General features: G+C 43.6%; 1 protein-coding gene and 1 long non-coding RNA gene across 5 annotated transcripts in view; one reads left to right on the forward strand and one right to left on the reverse strand.

Moving 5' to 3' along the window:
- The window catches only part of Nhs (NHS actin remodeling regulator), a 332,473-nt gene that overhangs the window by 238,080 nt on the left and 72,987 nt on the right, over window positions 1-21,406 (forward strand). Inside the window, exon 1 of one of the 4 annotated variants that reach the window (XM_063242939.1) lies at window positions 1,607-1,986. The exons of 2 other annotated variants lie outside the window; for them this stretch is intronic. In XM_063242939.1, coding sequence (XP_063099009.1) covers window positions 1,953-1,986 — 34 coding nt within the window. In that variant the 5' untranslated portion in view covers window positions 1,607-1,952. Of the gene's footprint in view, window positions 1-1,606; window positions 1,987-18,273; window positions 18,664-21,406 lie in introns of those variants that run through there. One more of the 4 variants, XM_063242938.1, reaches the window with a different exon arrangement.
- On the reverse strand, window positions 17,062-18,672 carry LOC134474579 (uncharacterized). Its single transcript, XR_010045413.1, has 2 exons — window positions 18,446-18,672; window positions 17,062-18,280 (listed from the first exon to the last, which is right to left on the reverse strand). It is a non-coding gene; the product is annotated as an uncharacterized LOC134474579 (long non-coding RNA).

Here is a 21,406-nt window from a genome sequence, read left to right on the forward strand (position 1 = left end):
TTCCCAGAGAAAATAAAACAATGGCAGCATTTCCTTCCATTTGTGAGAGCCTTTTCAGGGGCGATTGTTGTTCCAGGCAAGACTGGGGCTCTGAAGAACAGTTCTAATACTATTAGATCTTGGGTTGCAGTACAATAGCCCACCCCAAATGCTTGCAAGAATCCACCCCAATGCAAGACCCAAGGCCACCCTCTGCTTGCTCTGCCTGTCATCTCTGGCTGACAGTCTCTCCTTCTCCACTCCAGCCCTTGGCTTTCTTCCCTCAGTCAGGGCCCAGACACAGCTAGTGGGAGGGACAAAGGCAATGAGTAATGTTTCAGGCAATGGTCATGCCATCCACTGATACCACTGACAAATGCTGAGAAGGCCACAGATTCTGTCTGGGTCACTTCTCCAAGGTTCCAGCCAGACTTGCTGCTGTTGATTTAGGTTGCTTTAATGCATCACGGAACCTCGTCCCCATTTAGCTCCTCTTCAGAAATGAAGTCATCCATTCTGGTTCTTGCTGCTCATCATTAAAAAGCAGAAGCTGAGAACGCAAGGATGTAAGAAATGGCAGCCAGGAGCAGAGCCTTGATGACTTACCTGAGAAGAAAGAGTTCTGCCTGTATTCTCTCTGGACTGCAAAGCACTGGCACTAGCTCCCTCCTCCTCCTCTGCATCCTCCTCCTCCTTCTTCTTCTTCCTCTTCCTCTTCCTCTCCCTCTCCTTCTCCTCCTACTTTTTCTTCATCTTCTTTGTGTGTGGGGTGGGGGAGTGGGGGCTGAGGTTTGAATCCAGCACGGCATGCAAGGCAAGAACTCTACCACTGAGTTTCAACCCAGGCTCACAAACTCTTCTCTGATTTGCCATTAGTTTCTCATCTTTCCCCCTCTCCTCCATTCTACTTTTGCATGAGGATTCCCTTGCTGGGCACAGGTGAGAGGGGAAGCTCAGGCCAGAACAACATAAGACTTTTAGGAGGGGGCTGCAGAAATCCCTGAACTTTCTTGCAAAAGGCAGATCTGACAGGGTCCAGGATAGTTGATTTTTGGGAAATAGCTTAAGGAGCCCTGCCTGGTACTATTGATGTTGTTATCTGCATCACAACCCTACAACATGTTGATACAGGTGGTGTGTGTGGTGAGAGTGGGAGGGGATCAGAAATTGACTTGCAACTTGCAAAGAGCCAGCTCTAACTGTATCTACCTCCTGCCTGCCGCTATCCTTGTCTTTTCAGGGTGTGCGCAAATATTTGAGTAGCTCACCCTAATGCCAACCTCAAATTCACAGCCAAGTTGGTCAACCCTACCTTGGTGAGAAGAGTGGGTGGCAACTTGGGGGTAGCAGGGTGGTGATGGGATGGAATTTATCTCTCTTGTGATTGGACAGTGGTCTAGGGCCCAGGCTGCTGTGGCTAACTGGGTTTTACTATTTGTTTAGCTTCTTGTCTCTGCAAATGTTAATGGTTTCCATAGGTATATAGCACTTGACAGAGCTTCTCAAACTGGCGGGGCCTGAGATTCTGCATTTCTGATGTGATCCCAGGTGATGCCCATGCTGCTGATCCGTGGAACAACTGTACTTGGCGCCCTAAGGCTGCACAGAAGCGCACTGTGCTCTATAGTCTTCCAGGGCTGGCAAAGGAAAGTTCAGAGTCCCTCCTGGAGACAGAGTGTGTTGGAGGCGCCCTGGAGTCCTGATTTGCCATTCAAGTGAACCCCAGGGGGATTAGCAGCTGGCCCAGCTCTTGGGTGAGACCATCTCCCCTCTGAGGGGAGTCCCAGAGGCTGCGCAGAGATTGTGTGAAAATCTGCCATCCTCCTTGCGGGAAGGTTGCCCTCTCTCACCCTCCCAACCCCCCTGCCCTGTGTGCTAACTTAAGCAGATCAGCTTTCAGCTCTCAGGCATTCAGAGAGGGCTTTGCATAAAAGAAAAGGCCTTTCCTTAAGAAGCAGAGTGGGAATCCAAGCATGGCTCTCGCCTGCTGCTTGCCCAAGAATGCAGGTATTTGGGGTTTGTAGCATTTCCTGGCACAACAAAGAGGGAGGGGAGCCGGGGAGACCAGACCTAAGGGAGAAGGGTCTGTGCTATAACTGCTTCCTATTGTGGGGAAAGGAGAAGTGTGTTTCCTGAGGGAAATGAGCCTTTTCACTGGAACAGATGCAAGGAAGGCACACCATGGCTGACCCTCACTCAGAGCTGACCTTGACATTCAGGGTCGGTGGCTCCCAAGCTTAGGGAACCTTGCATTATTCCCATTATTCCACTTTGTGCTCCTTTTGAGGCATTGGACTGTCTAAGACTGAGAGGGCAATCTTTTCTCCCTCCTTGTCTTCTGTTCTGACATTTAAATCTATCAGAGGAGGGTGGCTCAAGTGCGAGGGATTTTAGGGCAGAGTGCTGGTGCTTTGGCCTCTGACTGCTGGGAAGGGGCCATGTCCCGCCTGGGGTTGCATGGGGTCCACTGCCCTTCTTTCTCCTCCAGGGCCCCGCCCCTTCTGTCTCTGAAGAATTCCTTAGTATCTTGCCCTGAGATTGCACAGAAGAATTTATCTCCCAGTGGCCTGTAAACAGCCCTGAACCAGGATTCCCTAGATTCAAGCCCCTCAGCTTTGCCTTTCTTCCATTCTTAATGGCCTTCATCAAGACTTTAACCCACTTTGAGGCCTGTCTTGCCTTCTCAAATCCTCTAAACCCTCCTTGACTGTATTCTTTACTTTTATAAGATTGAACCCTGTTTGGAAAGCTTGAATTACTCACAGTATTCTTCATGCACTGGGGTAAATTTTTAAATTTTAACTCAGGCTTCTCAATGTCAGAGATGGCCCCTTACTTAAATCTCTTTCTCTAGACCCCAGTCAAGTTGTCAGGAGGTATGCAGTGAGGTGGATGGGGGATTGGCAGCGTAAGAGTTGAAGCTGGCCACTCCGCCTGGCACAGCGAAACCACTTTATTGCACAATTGCCTCCTTTCCCTCTGCTGAGAGAAAAGAAGTATGCCTGCAGACAGGCAGCTCCCATGGCTGCCTGAGCCTGGGTTTGTTTGGGACATTATGGTTTCCAAACTTGGCAGTGCAGAAGCTGTCCCAGTTCCAGATTTCCAGTACCATTTCTATTTAGGATGACTAAACATCGTTTGATATGCAGGCCACACCCCAGGCTGGTTAAATCAGACTGTCTGGGAGTCTGCCCAGGTGTCCATGTGAAGCTCCTCAAGTGGATTCCCATGAGCAGCCAGGCCTGAGTTAGAATCAGGCAAGAAATTAGAACTCCACTCTCACCCTAATCCCTAGGTTCCCTCAGGGAACTAAGTGAACAGTTAAAGACCTAAATTCACACGTTTTCATATAGCTCAGTAGATCCAGAGGACAGTGTCCAATAGCTAGGTAGCATTTATTCAATGGTTCTAAATGATTCAGTAATAGGAGGGAATGCCAAAGCAGGAAGGCCTCTCCAGGTGCCTGCCGGAGGTTTCCAGTTTAAGTTCAAGGAGGAAGATAAAGCGAAGGGCCTTGTCACTAGCCTGGCCCAGCTTACCTTCCAGAACTGAAACTCCGTGGCATGCAGGAGGCTGACAAGCTGGGGAGGGGTAGAATGGTAATAGGGATACTTGGCAGGGAGCTTAACTTCCTCACCTCTGCTGGCACAGTATGAGCCCACTTATCTTTGGGCATTAGTCTCAGCAAGGTCATCATACCCTGGCTAACTCCAAACACCTCACACGTGGGGAGACCGGGCCTTTAATCAAAGATGCCTCCAAATATGACTTAGCAGATACTGCATTCAAGACAATAAATGCTGAGGGGGAAAATGGCTACTTTTTGCCTCAACATAAATTTTATTACACTAAGTTTCATTAAAACAATGTTATAGGGGTGTGTGTGTGTGTGTGTGTGTATGAATGCACATATGTGTATATTACATAAACAGCATAGTTACTATGATCTTCAACATCTTTCAAACTGGAGTCTCCAAGGGAGTTTTATTTTCTGGATTTAAAGCCATGGAGCAATTATTTCATATGATGATTGCCTTATAAGCATAAGGATAATTCAGGGCAAAACAAAACTCGGGTTTCTTTCCTCCTCATCCCCTGCTGAATTTCCCCAGTCTAGAAATAGGAATGACCCATGTGCCTACCGTGCCAGAGCTCGGAGCTGATAGACTACATTCAGGATACGGTTAAAGGGATAGACAGTATGAGCTTCAGGGAAAGTGGTATGTATTACTCCACCTAGCTAAGAGGGTATCTTGGTAGCTTGGAGATCAGGCAAATTCGTGGGAACTCAACTCACATGCCAACTCCTTCTAAGTGGCCAGGGAGCTCAACAGCTACCATGTTTGTGTCCAGATTCCTAGGGGTTCATTTTCTCCAGAAGGAATGCTTCTGCATCCGTATTAGTGTCAGCTCAGGGCCTTTATTTAGTGTCAGAGCCTCAGCTCAGGGCCTTTATTTCATTTTGGGGAGCCCTGTACTCAAAGGTAGGTTGCCACCATCTTATAGCCAAGACCATTTTGTCAATTTTATTAATGTTTCCAATTTTTAAATTAATTTACTTCATTGTTTAGTCTCTACCTGAGATTTTAAACTTTTAAAGCAATTTCTTAAATTGAACGCTTAGTTTTTTAAAAATGAGTGTAGAAAACTATAAATTTACTTTGGTAACTTCCATTGGCTTTGCCATCCGGATTTCTTGCTGTTGGTTTCATCCTTTAATTATCTTATTAGACTTTGGAGAGGCAGCATGCCATGGGGATAGAGGCCTTTGGTGTTTGTTTGACCTGGGTTTGTGTCCTTAGCCCACATTTATCAATTGTGTACTTTGGACAAGTAATGGGACCACAGCATCCTTATTTTTAAGGTGAACATAATCATATCTCCCTTGTGTGACATTAAATGAGGATGGAATGAAAGGAAACAGGCAAAAGGCTTAGCATGGAGCACCTAGTAGATGCTCATTCCATGTAGCTATGCATACTAATAATAATATTAAAAATAATACACCATTGGCACAAACAGAAGCTTTGTGTCTGAGAAGCTGCTCTCCATTTGCATGTCATAGGCAGACAGCCAGGACAGTAGGTGTCCTCTCTGGATCAACCCACTTATCCTAATGTCCTCCAGAGGCACTGGCAGATGGGATATGAAAATACCAACAGTGTGCCTAGGGGACGGCATGCGGCCAAATGTTACACTGAATTGAGCGTGCCCGGGCAAGCCAAGAAAAAACTCAGCATGAAAATTACCCATTCAGAAATTCCTCTGAACTTTCTTGGTCTCTCTTTCATAGAATGTTCCTCAATAGAAAGTTTGAGCTACTCTGTCCCAGGCTTGGTCACTTTCCTAGTTAGCCAGTGGGTTGCTTTCCATTCTGTAGGGTTTTAATTGACCATCATAGTCTGGACCTTCAAGGAGACAAGCATCTGGGTAGCAAAACTTTATGGAGCAGCATATATAATGCTGAGTACTGGCTGTTGCTCTGGGTGTGAAGTATGGCTAAGACATACGTTTGTTCCTGAGGACTTCCAACCAAAGACGATACTGGCCTAGGAGCACCAGTACCTGGACATAGTGGCTTGTGGCCCATCCACAGGATGGAGAAAGCAACCTTCCCTTGTAGAGTGGTATAAGAAACCTCACAGAGGCTGACAGAAGGAGGGACTTTTGTACTGATTCTACTAGGATAAATAGATTAAGGTGTATCAAGTTTTGGATGGACCTTAAGGTATACTAAGCCATGTTTGAAGGTGTTTTGTTTTGTTTGCCTGTTTGCTTTTGGTTGATTCTTGCTTTCTCTGAGTCTGAGAGATGAGGGCGTGGTAGAGGAGATGGTAAGATTTAGGAAGGGATAAAGCTGCACAAAGCTATGAGCCACAGTAATCGGATGCCTCTCTTCCAACTCTATGCAGCCTTACTATAGATAGAGATAACTTCTTTGTTGATGTTCAAGTTAGAATCTTCTCTGAAAACTCTCCCAGTGCTTCTGAATATTCTTGATGCCTTCACTTCCGAGTACCTCTTTTTGGCTCAGCAGGGATCCTGAGAGACTCCCCTCCTAAGGGTTGTTACATCTCATAACTTGTTGACTTTGTGTGGCTATAACTACTAGCTCCTGAAGTGGCAAAAGAATATGTAAAAGGGAATTCATTTTAGCTGTATTCGCTCACAACTGAAACACAGATCTGGTTCTCCAGCATCCAGAGGACACATGTTAGATTCCAATCAGGGAAAGATTCAAATATTCCTCATCTTCGAGGAAGTGAGGCCTCTGAAGAATGTTATCTTTGCTCCTTTTTTGCCCCTACCTTAGAAACAACTGAACAAGGAAGGAAGTTTTGATTTATTCCTCAAGATAGAGTAAGTCATTCTCTCACCACCGAGGTTTTGTATTATGCTTGCCTAGAATGGTATTTGGCCATTAACAACTAGGATCCCTCTTCCATCCAAGCATTTAACACCTGGAAATCTTCATCAGTAAATTGGAGTTGGGTGATTAATTTTGAAGTAAAGATGTGTTTGAAAACAGGCCCGGGCACACACCAACAGCCTCAGAGCCTTTGGCTTAAATAGACGGTGAATTCTACACTCCAACAAATGTAGACTGTATTTCCTTCTCCGAAAACCAGAGGTGATGATAGGGGCCATGGATTTCTAGTGCTTCCCATACCTATCTCATAGAGCAAGCAAGATGGCTGCCAGGGCGAATTTGGATAATTGTGTGTTGAATGTTTTTCCTTGGAAAAAAGGTGATTTGTAGCTTCTATTGATTAGGCTTTTATTTTTCCCTTTCTGCCCCTCTCCTCTGGGTTTATAGCTGCTTCTTTTTTTATTTTTTTACACTAAAGACATCATGGGTAGAAAGAAGAGATTTTATTTTGAAGAACAATGATCGCATTAACAAGGTGACAGCAGATAAGCTAAAAGTCACTCCATTTTCTGCAGGGGAAAAATGTTCTTTGCCGCCAAATCGCTTTCTGCCTCTCTTTGTCTGCTCTCCTCTTACAGGAGAGTGGCAGGCCCAGCCACTGGTGAAGTCAAAAGAAATATCTGGGAGATAAGATACATTCTTGATTCATATAAGAAAGGAAGTTTTTGAATTCAATGATAAATAATGACTTCTTTTCCTGTTTTACAGCATTCTTGTGGTTGGATCTCTGTAGCACAATGACATTTCCCTGCTGTTGATCCAACATATCAAGCAGAAAACAGCTATGAAATCTGAAACTTGAAAGGATGAAAATCCAATTCATTGCAATTTGAAAGACATCTAGGTCTAGATAATATTCTAGAGGTACAGAATGTGTCCTACATCTTGCCTTATATTCGGGGCAAAGTTGAGGACTCCCCCTAACCTTTAAAGTGTCACAGTGTCACAAGCACATATTCAGAACCAATCCATCCATCACTTGGTGAAAGAAGAATAGAATCTGATCTTTCCGAGTGTGTCTAAAAAGAAAAGAAAACAGAAACTGAATTTCCAAATAATTGGGAAAAGAAAAAGTGAATGTGGAATAGAAAAGGTGAAAAGGGAAAGAAACTTTATGAAGGAGATGAGATTTGAACTAGACTCTGATGGATTGGTGGACATTTGTTATCCAGGAAAAAACAATCTGTGTTTATTCCTATCTCAGCTTTGGCTTCTGCAAAATAGTACATTTGTTGGGAAGATTAAGTGATGGTATTTGGCCATTAACAACTAGGATCCCTGAATGAAAATAAAGCAAATAGCCCAGGGCAGGGTACATGGTAAGGTCTGTATAGTCACAGACATGGCTGTCATTGTTACTGTAATCGCTGTTTTGGGGAGGTGGTATTGGAAGGATATGTGCAAAACCATCAAGGTCCTTCACAAGGTAACGATGCTACCAGTCAGTCACAGGTAGTTAAATCCTTTTCCTTGGACCTCTTTCCCTCAAATCTTACCCCCGTTGTTTGTGAGACTGACTCGTCTTTTGTATCTTGGGATATTTTGGTTAATATCAGTTTGTCTCTGACAAAATGATGCAGACCCGATCAAGTTTCAAAAGACTTTTAACTCTCACGCCATTTCTCAATATAGCATCTTGTATACCCTGGTTTACAACTCCAGTTGTAGATGGACGTTTGAGAGTATGCACAAGTATAAAACCAATAGCATATGCTATCATTTCTCCCAGATCTTTGTTTTTAAAGACTTATTTTAGCAACTTCAAAAAATATTCACTCTGCTTATATTTTGCTTCTAATCTTTTAATCTTCCAGTGATTTTATGCATGTCACAAAGGAAAGGTGTTTTTGAAAATAAGTAATGCAACTTATTTCTTTTAAATTTTGGCAGTTATGATAGAATACTAAGTATTTTTGCATTATAAATGATTGATTTGGGGTTTTTAGGTTTTTTTTTTTTTTTTTTTTTTTTTTTTTCGGTTTTGGAGTTCAAACTCGTGACCTTGTACTTGCCAGGCAGGTGCTTATGCTACTGAGCTAAATACCCATTCCTGATATAATGTTTTGAGAGAGGCTTGTCCACTGCTGTTGTAGGCTGACAGATTTGGGAGCTCAGTGGCTGGAGAAAACTGGAATGTTAATATTAAAAGTCATTTAATGACCCTTTATTATGTTCTCAGCAGGATTATGCTAATTGGTTGGTCATAGTTGATCCTCATCACTCTAACGCAGGTACAATTATTCTCATTTCCACTGATGAGGAAAACAAGGTTTATAATATTTATATAATTCACCCAAGATTACATACAATTCAGATGTTGCAGAGCCAGGGCTTGGATTTAGGTCTGACTCCTATGCTTTTTCATCACTATATTACAGAACCAGAGGGTGTATGAAAATAGTAACCCCAAACTAAATTTGGGAGTGGTGTTTTTAGACTACCATTCAATGCTTGGAGAAAGTGGGATCATTCAATCCAATTAAGAGTTTAAAAATGTGCTGTGGCCCATGCTACGATTCCTGTGTAGGTAATCAAAAGGGAGCAGAGTTCTGGCTTGAAAGGAGAGAATGTTGATCAGCAGATGCCCTCCACCAAAAATATAAGACTGAGCTGGGAGGAGATGTCACTTAGACAAGGGGCAGAAGCAGTGGTGTCCTGTGCCTTGAGCTAAGGGAGGGGGATGGGTAAAGCCTGTTACTTTCTCTTTCAATCCTTTTAATGACTCCAAAACTTTTGGCTAATTAACTTGAATGCCTGCAACTGATGTATTTATTACCCAGCATTGTTTATCAATGAAATATTGTTCAAATATTTATTTCCTAGGAGAGAGTTGTAAATGTCTACTGGGATCATAAAAGATGATGGATAAACAAGTGCTGGAGGTTTGGGCAGGTCAAGAAGTTACAATGCAGAATTTCCCACACTGTTGCTTGGATGTTTTGGCAGGTCAGCATTGAAAAGACAACGTTTTTAATGATGAGAAGGAAGATAGTTTGTTCTCTAATTTCTGGGCCTTCACATACTTAGGAAGGTACTGGGAGGGATTATATTTATCTTACTTAAAGTGCCTAAACAAAATAACATGTGGCAGATGTAATTACAGCTTTTTAATCTATTTTCTAAAATACCTTTCTTCGACAATTGATCATCTTTGTATGACCAGTTGCTTTCCCAAATTTCTCAATGCCACTTGCTCTGCACAGCCACAAAGCTGCCCCGGGCCAACAGTGCCACCTGTTAGCTAGAACAGAGCACTCTTAGACTCAATACCTCGGTGCCAGTGTCCCACTGCACCTCCTTTCTTGCACTTTGGAATGGCAATACAGCCATCTGTGAAGTTCTCTCTGAACTCATCAGATGTTCCGGACTTGCAGAATTACTTGCATTTTTCCATCTCAGGACACTTCATACGTCTGCTCATCTGTGTATACTGTCTTCTCTCTAGAATGCTGCTATGACCTATTTTACCTGGCTGACTCCTAGGCATCTGGGAAGCAAGTTCAGAGCCCATACTAGGAGGGGCTGCAAACATTGGTAGAGAATTGTTTTTGGCAATTCATAATATTGCTCAATAAAACACTTCCCCTTCGAGTCACATAATTAGTATATGTTTAAGTGCAAAAGTAGGGAAAAATATTGCAGGTAGAGAAAAACATATTTTCTCCGGATTGCAAAGGCTTTTTTCCCCTCTTTCTTTACCTGATTTTTAATAAAACATTGTCAGAGTCAACTAAAATGGACATCCTTTCATTGTATACCCTTTTCCCCAAGAAGCAAAATGAACTAAATTAATTCATTCACTCAATATTGTAAATACCAAATGAAAAAGCCACAGTCACATAGATGTGAATACTGCCTTTGTAATTATTTTTTGTGTTTGTATAACTAGAGGGCACTGAGATAAAGAAAAAAAGAAATTATTCAAAGTTCAAAAGCTCTCAGATCTACTAAGAAAATAAGAAAAAAAGGCCAAGCATCTACATGTTAAGATAACCAAATAATCAACCCCTGTGTTATCAACCAGAATTCTCTTCAAAAGAAATGGCTTTTGTAGAAACTGATGGGAAGTTTAAATGCTGAATATTTTTCCTCTTCAATAAAGCTGATAATTAATATAGTGATTAATAGTGCAGTCTTTGGGGTTGCTTTTACTATACTGAAATTCCAACATGCAGCTAAGTTTGAGAACCACTGCTCTATGTATACAGTTGTAACCATAATTTCTTCTGTTCTCAGATAACTAAATTTGGCCCTAACTTAGCTTATAATTATTTTTGTCTTCCTATTGAGGGTCTCCATCTGAAGGTTCCAAAGTGTGTGGGGGAAGAGAGGGTGAATACCCCTTTCCTTGTTAAATACAAAGCTGACACCATATTGTAAAACAAGTGTAATTCTTGTCTTCGGCGTTACATCTCTAGTCCTCTTAGCGGGTTTCTGGAGCTATAAATTGGCATTTGTATTCTTCAGAAACATCATTTCTTCTTCGCTTCCTTTTAGCCACTGATTATTTCTTCAGAATGGTTCTGGGTCACTCACCTTGGTGATCTTTTCCCCAGACCACATGATTCGACACCGAACTGATCTGCCCAAGGTCAGAGGAGGAAAGGTGGGCTTCTAGAACCACACCCATAGGAACCTTCTCTAAACCAGCACTTTCACGGGTCATATTGAGGTGACATAAAGGCTTTGAACTTGTGGCCATCAGAAAAGATTTGCTTTTCATTTAAAAAAATATTTAGAATTGCTGTGCTCAAACAAAGAATTTTGGTTTATTTTATTTTGACATATGTCTAGAAATTTGTTTTAAAGAACTATATCAGTTAGCCTTTTGTGCATAACAAATTACTCCAGTTCTTCCTGGCTTAAAATTCAATGATTAGGTTTTCTGGTCTGGGTTGGGAAGGTTAAGCTCTGTGGAGCTGGCCTCTGCATCTTTAGTGAGTCAGTGGGTGCTGAAAGAGCAAGGGTGACCGTACTCATGTGTCTGGGGGCTAGCAGTCTGTGAGCCATGATGAGGGACCAACTGGATAGCCTGTGTCTTATCATCCAATGGGCTAATGCAGCCCTCTCGATAGAGTGACAGCAAGCATGGGTTGGTACCAAGGACTCCAGAAGTTGTAAGGCTCTTTGAGGCCCAGGCTCAGAATACAGATAATGTAAATCTCTTGCATGCTGTTGGTCAAAGAAAATTACATGAAAGACCCAGATTCAAGATGGAAAAATAAATACCACATCTTGATGGGAATGACTGAAATGTACTGTGCCTATTTTTGAAATCTATCACAAAAACTAAGTAGCTTATTTAGAAAATTTAAAAATGTGTTTATATATAATTGTATAAAATAACATTTAAATGTATACTTTATGCAAAATTAAAGTGATTTTGAAGTTCTTCCAATAATAACATACCTCTCATTTGCATTTAAATGCATTGTATGAACTGGGAAAGAAAGAGATGAGAATTGCCCACGGTCATAACAATGAGTAGTTCCTGTAAGTCTCATGGGTCATGGCCGAAAAAGAATGCTGGTGGAAAGGCAGTGTATTCTGTTTTGATTGGTTCCATCCTGTTGGGTTTTATTAGATTTTATTATATGTGATGGTATAAACAAAATTTTTAAGGAGAATGAGATATTATAGTAGCCATTGCTCATTTCCTGTTATTTGGTTTTGAATGTCCTGCAATGCTTTCATTCTTTTGAATGGTTTATACTATTTTGTTATGTTTAACATTATTGTGTGTGAAGGTATGCTCAAGTATTTCAAAGAAAAGAGACATTATGATAGCTACTGTTAGTATCTGGCTGTCTTGTTGTGAAGTGCTGTGTTGCTTGCATTGTTCTGTTCTGATTTGCTATGTTCTGTTCTCCTGTGTTTTATTCTCTTTAAAATAAAAAAAAAAGACAAGGCAGTGTAAGATGAGCAGAGTATTGACCTTGGAATCAGACAAACACAAATTCAAATGTCATACAACTTGTTATCTGGAGGTCCTTGGGAAAATTACCTGCCCTCTCTGAGCATCAATTTCTTCAACCATAAAACAGGAATAATAATACAAGATAGGGCCGTTGTGAGGATGAAATAAAATTATGACATAATGCCCAATAACTTGTAAAGAGTCATTTCATGTTAGTTTCCTTTCTTGTCTTGTTTGGTTTTGGAAAACCAAGTGTCTTTTACTCACAATCAAAGCTGGCTCATCCTTTTTCCCACCAGACACCAGCTTGTCTTTTCCTATATCTTACATATTTTTGAGACACGACTTTGTACAATATTTTTAACCTTAGATTTTGGCAGTATTTGCAAACATAACTTACAGTTAACAATTCCAAGACAATCTTAGATTTTGTGCTATAAATTATTTCACATTTTTGAGTCATATATAGCTTGTTTCTGTATGGTCTGGATATATGGTGGAATTTTGGGAACCATTATAAAAAACAATTTTAAAATGATAGAAGTTGGAGCAATCTATAGGAGCAATGTTCTTTCAGAAAGAATGCATTTGGATTTCATAAAGTTTTCAAACATAACCAGAAGTTCTAAGTAGTGAGTTCGGTTGTAGGGAGCTAAAGAAGGCCAGGTTGTGCAAATATTCTGCTTAATACTTCTCCTATGCATTCCATAGGGTTCTATTTTGGCTAAATCATCATAATTCCCACCAAGATAGCACAGAATGATAATGGTTTTATTTATTATTTTATATGCATTGCCAGTATATGCAAAGTTTTATAGCTTACTATAAATCGAGAGGGATTATCACAGCTGTTACTTATTTTAACAGGTCACAATACAGTAGTTTATACCAGATGGTTTGGAGCATTTGAAGATAGAAAATTTACACAGGCAGCCATATAGATACTAGCTTGGGTAGTCATACACGGCAAGTAATTTACATTTGTTATGTTATACAACATATACAAATAAACCATAGTTTCTTTTGAATGAGTGATCCATTTTATAGTGGCTATTTCTTCTGGAAGCCATGGGGGTCCTTTGCACACATTGGAAGGGCAGTAGCAGTAATACTGTGCTACTACTAGGATAGATGAGAAGTAAAGCTCAGCCACATCCGTGTCTATGGAGGGGACACCTAATTTGCTTCTGTAAGCCTGTAAGACTGAGTCTCCATCGTTGAGTCTTAGTATATATTAGCGCCAAAGAGAACAAATCAGGGAAGTAGCCCTAGGTAAACATAAGCGGGTATGTGTAATGGTGGAAAGAGAATACAATTTGAGTTTGGATCCTCAAGGTTTCCAACAAGGTCAATTTAAGAAAAAAGGTTACCTTAGAACTGGGCAAATAGCAGAGCATATTGCTACTTTTGGGAATACCAAACTTTATAGGTACAGTGTCAATTCAGGATGTGCAGTAGATGGGAAGAAGAAATACATACTGGTGATCAGAAATCACTTTGGAAGATAATTTTGGTTTCAGGTCTCAAAGAACAATAGACAGAATGAGAGACCTAGAGAAAACCTTATGGAAGATCTCTACCCTCTTTGCTTTATAGAGGAAAAAAACAAATCAACAAGAGCAATTAAATATGATCGTACTAGTTCTTTCAATACAAAAAGAAAATCAGACCTTCAAGATATTTAGATTCACTTGGCCTCTTCCAGTTTACCTTCCTTTGAAATGGCCTCGGTTTCTCTTGTGATTCCCACCTGATACTGGGATGGAACCATGTTTCCACGTAGCAGAACAATCCAAAGACCAAGTCTAAAGCATAGCTGAATTTGCCTCAAAAATTTCCAATATACATAAAGGTAATATACTACCTCTGAAACTGAAATAAAAGTATTTTGTCTTTAAGAGTCAGATCTTCCAGATTTTACAAAATAGAAGTCAAGTAAGATCTGTTCACGTCAATAAAATACTTATGCAGACAAGATAAATTTAAACTGGATATTTAGAACATACAACCAGTGTAATATTGTATATGTCTAGAAAACCATAAGTTACAGTGTTTCAAATATCCCACAGTCCATGAAAGACAAGAGGTAGAATTAGAACCTGAATTCAGACTTTCCCAAAATGGCTAGCAGGAAAGTTAAAAATTTGGACATTTGTAGCCTAAACAGTTACTGAAATACTCCACTCTTTTCAGAGCTGCTGTGCTTCTAATGATTTTAGTTCCTTGAAATTCAGTCCTAAGCCTGAAAAAAAAAGTGAAAGATAACTTGGAAGTAAGTTTTCAAGACTGCAAGTACTTGTCAGCAAACCCAGAGAAAGTATAAAGTATGCTTTAGAACAGTGAGGGGCTTCAGAAAATTGTTCTTGGTTGGCTAAGCATTAGTTATGGGAAATTATCTATGGAGACATCTACATTTTCTAGCAAGATTCAACTAAAAAGAATAGTTATGTTTTGAGCCACACCACGCGTCAGAGATTGGTACATATGGGTCATGTGCCAAGTCCCACATATTCCTTTTTTTGTGTGAATAAAGTTTTATTGAAACAGCCATATTCACTCATTTATGCATCGTCTGTGGCTGCCTCTGAGCTACTACAAGCAGAATACAGTAGATGCAACAGAGACTACATGGCTTGCAAAACCTAACATACCTTCTGCCTGGCACTTTATAGAAAAAATTTATTGCTGTCATTATCCTAAGGAAGGACACATTTGGTATAAGAGGGCTGGTTTCCTTTGTTTCCCAAACACAAAGTAGTACACTCAGGTGGACTGGGATGTAAACTTATGCATACTCGGCCCTTAGAATAGAATGTCAGATCTAGTGGAGCCCAACCAGCATTCAGCACAATACCTGGCTGTCTAAGAAATGTTCAGTAAGTGCTTCTGTTTGACGCTTTGAGCCTTAGATGCATCAGGTAGGTACCCTGACACTGTTCAGGGAATGGGAACCACAGAAATGATACAATATAACCATTATGTGTAGAAACCTCAAACTTGGTAGGAATGGCCTACCTTCCTTGAGCTTTTGTTATGTATCTGGTGCCATCATGGTACTTCATTATCTTATTTACTCTTTCTAGAAACCTTATAATTTTTGTTTATTTGTTTGGCTCTTTTTGGTACTGTGGCTTGAACTCATGACATCAGGCTTGCCAGGAAGGTGCTTACACCACTGAGCTAAATCCCCAGCCCAACAATCTTATAATTTAGATATTATCTCATTTTGCAAGTGGGGACACCAAACTTCTGAGGAGTCAGTTTTTTCAAGGCTCCATTGTTGGATGCTGGAGGAGCTAGAATTCAAGCACAGTTCTTTTTTTTTTTTTTTTTTTTTTTTTTTGTCTTTTTCCTTTTTATCGGTACGGGGGTCGAACTCACGACTACCTGCCTGCAAGGCAGGCGCTTATGCCGCTGAGCTAAATACCCAGCCCCCAAGCACAGTTCTTTATATAGGTCCCAAACCCTGTTTTCTTTTTTTGCCTTTAGTTGATGGAATTTGCTAATTTAAACCATCTGCTTATATTATTTCTACTGTCATTGTTAGCAACTACTTCACTGCACATACCAGTATGAAAAGAAGACTTGGCCATTTTCATTGCTTTTCTTTGGAGTTCTGCAGTGTTTATGGTCAAGACTCTCATTACAGAGCAGTCCTGAAAGTCCCAAGCAAGGCACTTTACTTTCTTGGGATGTGTGATTAGTGACTTGGCCACCCGCTATCCATGATCTTGCCAGGGATCGTGGTGGAGGGCAGCCATTTTGCTCACTCTAACATAAATTCTTACATCAAGGCAGGAGAGCTCTGAGCCCATACATGGTGGGGCCTCTCGCTCCCCAAGCAGCAGTTAGTCTGATAACCTTATCCTTGGTGTGATTCAACAGATCTGAGCCCCATCTGAGAATGTGCATTGTGAAAAGCAGGTCCTGCTGCTGCTCCCTCTGGGCTTCCCAGGCACCCTACATCAGTAGCCAGGGTACCTGGTCTTCCCAAAGTCTCAGGGCCCCAGGCTGACCCTAACTCCCACTGAGTTCTCCCCAATATTTGGCATTCTTGGGCACACTTGCTGTCTTTTTGGAAGCCTTCATCTGGATTCTGAGATGAGGCTATGCCCCTTCCCTCCTGATTTTCTTCTAACTCATCTCTGTTTTCCTCTCTAGTGGCTTCTTCCTTTGCCCTCTGACATCCTAGACACAACTCACTTTGCCCAGGCTTTGGGGTTCATGGCTCTCATCTCATCCCCACTGAGCAATTGGCTGTGCTTTCTCCTCTCACCTCATCCTTCCTGTCCTCACCACACTGCCTTCCAAGAGGACTCCAGCCAGGTTCTCTGTCCTTGCTGGCAGCTGGCAATCCCCCAAGGAGGTTGGCATAGGTGAAGTTGGAGGAGAACCAGACTTGGGTTCAGTATGATACTTTATGTGCCCACAATCGTTAATTCACACTAATGTCAATTAGCAAATATCTATTACCACTGCTCCTTGCAAACTGTGTTTTTTGTGACCTTGGCAAGACAAGTATTTCACCATAGGTGTGAAATATGGAGGAGTTACAGACCACATGGACACAATACTGCCCAGCTATGTAAATCTTCCCAAGACATAAACCTCCCCACTTGAAAATGGGTAGCCCAGTCAGAAAATGGTCAGGTTTTTCTCTAAATGTGTTCCAAAGGCCTCAAGACAAATTGCAAAAAAAAAAAAAAAAAAAAAAAAAAAAAAAAACACCTCAGCATTTCACAAGACATCTTTGGATAATTTAATTCACTGATGTTGTTCTTGTTAAATATTAGGCTGTATCCCATACATGTCGTGTTTTAACTGGCCCTAAATGACTCTGCCTGCTGCATTAGGTTGTTATCTATAGACCCTGCCAGCCTAAGGCACACACTGCCATGGTTTTTAATCCTGGTTCAACCTCAGAACTGATTTCGCAAATCATTTTTCCCTGGAGATTAATACATAGCTGCAAAGGCATTGTCCTTGCAGTGCTTGTAAGCCTGAGTAGAGTGAGTTGTGTCTAGGATGTGAGGCTTCAGTCCGGAGATGAATCGGTGGGGGCACGCAATGTCACATTTCCAGGACCGCTGTATTTCTGCTACATGGGGGCACATGCTCTACGACAGGCTCTGTCCACCGTCTTTCTCAGCATGGAGGGCTTGGCACGGTCAGCGTCTGTGATTCCTGTGCTGTTATCCTGAGACTGGAGACAAGGGAAGTGAGAGGGGAGCCACGGGGGTGCGGTGCTGAGCAGCCGCGGTCGGTCCAGCCTGTTGGTGATGTGCCGAGCCTGCCGCCACTCTGGGCATGGGTAACACGCAGCCCCAGCGGTCGTACTACCGGAGAAGGAAACGCACAGGTACAAGAAATCCGGATCCGGGATCCTCCGCAGCCCCTAGCTTGTCTAGGTGCACAGGCCGGGGCTCGGTGGCTGGTTCCCATGCGCTGCCGAGTTTGGGGCTGGGGCTGAGTCCTGCAGCTCACTGCGGCTGGCGGCAGGGGACAGACTCTTTTTAGCCAGGTCCCCGTTAGCCCAGTGGAGCCAGGAAATGTTTGAGGAGCCTGGCGGCTGTCTGCGGAGCGTTGGTGCAACCGTGCCTGCTGCCCGGGAGGTTTGGCTGCCGCAGTCGTCTCCATTCACTGGGCTGTAAATCGAAGCTGTCTACGCCGGCAAGGCACTGGATCCCAGCGTGGCCCCGGGGCTACGTCCCGCCCAGGTCTCCTGGCACCTGATTTCCCAGTGGTCAATTAGGTGGCTCAGCCTGCAGCATTGAAGCAGTGGAGGGGCCAATGCCCCTGCTTTGATGGAGCGCGCCGTGCGCAGAGACCTCCCCAGTCGACTTCCTCATCAGAAGGCAGCATCCATTCATAATTCTCTCTCTGCCTGTGGACCGAGTTAGGCTGGATCTGGGCATGGATTCCTGCGATCTCTCTTTTCGCATCTGAAGGAGAAACTAAGATAAAAGAAAAAAAAGGAAGGGGAGTACGGTCCTAACGCAACAAGGCGCTGGAAAGCCCCTGAGAGGCCTCTCCTTTGCAGGGAGAGCGACGAGAGGCAGACCCCAAGCCCAGCGCCCAGCCAGCTGCTGCTTCGCTGTGGAGCCGGCACGCATGCCTACCTCACCTGACGGCCGCATTCCCGGGGAGCCGGCACGGGGCCCGGCGGCGCGCCCAGGGCGCACGGGCGGTAGGATTTCTGCACCGGGCGAACGAGGCGCGGGCGGGTTGCCCAGGGCCGAGCCTGAGACTGAGCGGGCTCCCGGGGAGGCAAGCCTCGGCGCGGCGCCCCACCGCAACCCACCGGGATGCTCCGCGACTCACAGCCCAGGCCACGCGGGTGTGTGTGAGATGGGACCAGCGTGGGAGGGGGGTGGGGGGGTACGGGCAAGTGACATCATTTTAAACTAATTTCTCGCACCTCTGGATGGTGGGTGAACTTGTGGGTGGGGGAGGCACCAGCCGCAGCCCAGCCTCTCAGTAACCCAAGAGGAAATTCCCGTGGCTGAGGTCTGAGAGCCGGCTCCCCTTGGTGGAGCTGAGCGAGGGTGAGCTGGCAGTCAAGATGGACCGCTCACAGCTTGGAGGGGCGCGGGGAGCCGTGCTGGCTTCCAGTAGGCTTTTATTATTTTTTAAAAGCATATTGCAGCTGCAGCTTTGAAGTTTGCCGCCTCCTCCCCACCCCCCATCCCGGGTTCTGGGGCGGGGCGGCACTTTTACACGCCGCTGCCCAGGCCTTTACAAGCTGGGTAAGGGGTCTGCAGGGGCTGCAGCGTCTGGTGTCCAGCTTTCTGCAGGGGACTTGGAGACTCCAGGGCGCTGCGAGTGAAAAAGCGCCTCAGGCTTGGCCTTTTGGAGGCTTTGAGGGCTGGGGAGAAGTCTGGGATCCCGCTTGGCGCCCCCTCCTGTTTTCTTGCCCTGCCAGTTAGTGTTGGGTGACATTTTCCAGTGCAGGGGTTTCACTGTCATGGAGCTGTGCTGCTGTGAGCCGAAGGGTCTGTTAGGATGAGCTGGAAGAGAGGAGCGAGAAAGCTGGAGCTTTCCAGTTTGTGGCAGTGTTAACCCCTTCGACCCTGCTCTCTGGGCACACCTGTGCTCTGGGGTCACCCTCTGTGGGCATGGGAACCGCTGCCTGCCTCACTGGCTGGGCCAGGACAGTGGAGGGGGAGGGGAGGAGGAGGGCTCTATGCTGGACCTACTCAGGACATGCTGGGCCAGTAATGTGTTCGCTGGAACAGCGAAGCCCTCCTGCCCCCTAAGGGGAAGGCCAAACAGGCCCAGCCATGACAGTGCACCGCGATATGCCATAGTGTATTATGCTCTTGAGTTTTGAAGCTCTTGTTTTATGGGGTTTTTATTTTGCAGTTTTGTGCCTCTTGGTCACCAGTTTGTTTTTCACAGCTGCTTGTGAGCAAGGCAAAGATAACAGCATCTAAAAATAGCCCTGCGGCTGGAGATGCAGCTCTGGTTTGACCCCCCACTCTCAAAGGGCTGGGGTCTCCCATCCCAGCTGCCTGGGGGAGAGCCTGAGATCAAGTATACATCTCCTTAGGAGCATCCAGACTATGGGATCATGGCAAGGTGGGGATGCTGGAGTGCTGGTCTGTGTGAGAAGGGCAGCAGCTCTGAGGAGCCCTATCCATTCCTGTGTGAGCTCCAGAGCAACTGGCCTGCAAGATTGGAGGATGGGAGGTGGACAGGGATTTCTCTCTTACTCCCAGCCAGACACAGGTGGCTTCAAATCCCCTCTGAGTTACACCCAGTAGTATAGATGGGGCTTCTTCCCCTGAATTTCAGGGTTCAACAGGCCACCCATCCCCCAAAGGAATTTGTCCCAGAATCCAGAGTGATCAGGGGGTGCAGGTGGTGTTTACATCATGCCAGCTTCCTGGTGTGTGGGTCCTAGGCAGGGTATTACTCTTTGCTGTCCAGATGGAAATCTCTGGCCAGTTAAGCGGGGATCTTCTCCTTGGTTGGTAAGCTAGAGGCACTCAGCATGCCTGAAGGGGCCACCTCCAGCTAATGGCACAGGTGCCACATGGAATGGATTCAGGATGAGACTGGGCACTTTTCAGTGATTGCAGCAGATGGCAGAAAGCCTGGGTCTTTTGCAGGTTCTAATCTCGTGAACCTGCTAGGCATCTGCTATTCTTTCTTTTCTTTTTTAGGTTTCTTTTTTTCATTAGTACACATTTGCAGTACATAATAATCACAGTCACCATGGGAAATTTGCACATGTACATAACATATCTTCATTCTTTTTTGGTTCCCTTCCTCTCTCCTCCTCTCCCTTCAACTCTTCTTCCCCTTTTGCAAAAGCTTTATTTCCATTTTTTTCAATACTTTTTAAAAGTCCCCTTTTCCTTCCTCCCCTCCCCCTCCCTCCATTTGAAAAACTTCCCCATACTTCCTAATATCCATCCTCTCTTTTGCTCCTTATTTAAAATTTGAGTTTCTCACACAAGAGAAAAAAATGTGATATTTTAAATTTGTGTGTCTTATTTAAGAGTCCTACAATAGCAAAAACAATTCTGGGCAACAAGGGCAAGGCAGAGGGTATCACAATCCCAGACTTTGAGTTATATTTATTTTCAAAAGCCTCCATTTCTCCAATGTTTGCCTTTTCTTTGGTGGCAGTGATGGCCAAGTCCAGCTTGAAGAGAAGTGTTCCTGATTTGGCAATATGATGGGATTGTTTTTGCACAAATTCTTTGGCAATTGCTATATATATTATTTTTTCTATAGTGAAGGAAATGAAGAACAAGGATGTGAATACCCACCACCAGTTAGTTCTTTATTCAAGAAAGAATCTGCCAGGTGATTTTCTCCTCTCTTTTAAAGTGAATTTTGATTGTAAAATTTTACTTTTATTTTCTGTAGGTCATAACTATAATCACTGGGCAAATAAACATTAAGAAGAAAATTTTGATTTGGGGAAAGGAAGAGATTAGGAAAAAAAAAGAGCAACCCCAAGAAATTCATCATTTCTCTAGCCTTCTAATAGAGACTAGTAAATATTGACCGGCTTATCTTTAAAATCCCCTATGTTTGTGCTCCCCAGGATGAATGATGAATCGAGTACC

This window comes from Cavia porcellus, unplaced genomic scaffold, assembly GCF_034190915.1.
Source record: "Cavia porcellus strain 051 isolate PalLab524CR breed Dunkin Hartley unplaced genomic scaffold, mCavPor4.1 scaffold_33, whole genome shotgun sequence".
NCBI classification, from domain to species: Eukaryota; Metazoa; Chordata; class Mammalia; order Rodentia; family Caviidae; genus Cavia; species Cavia porcellus.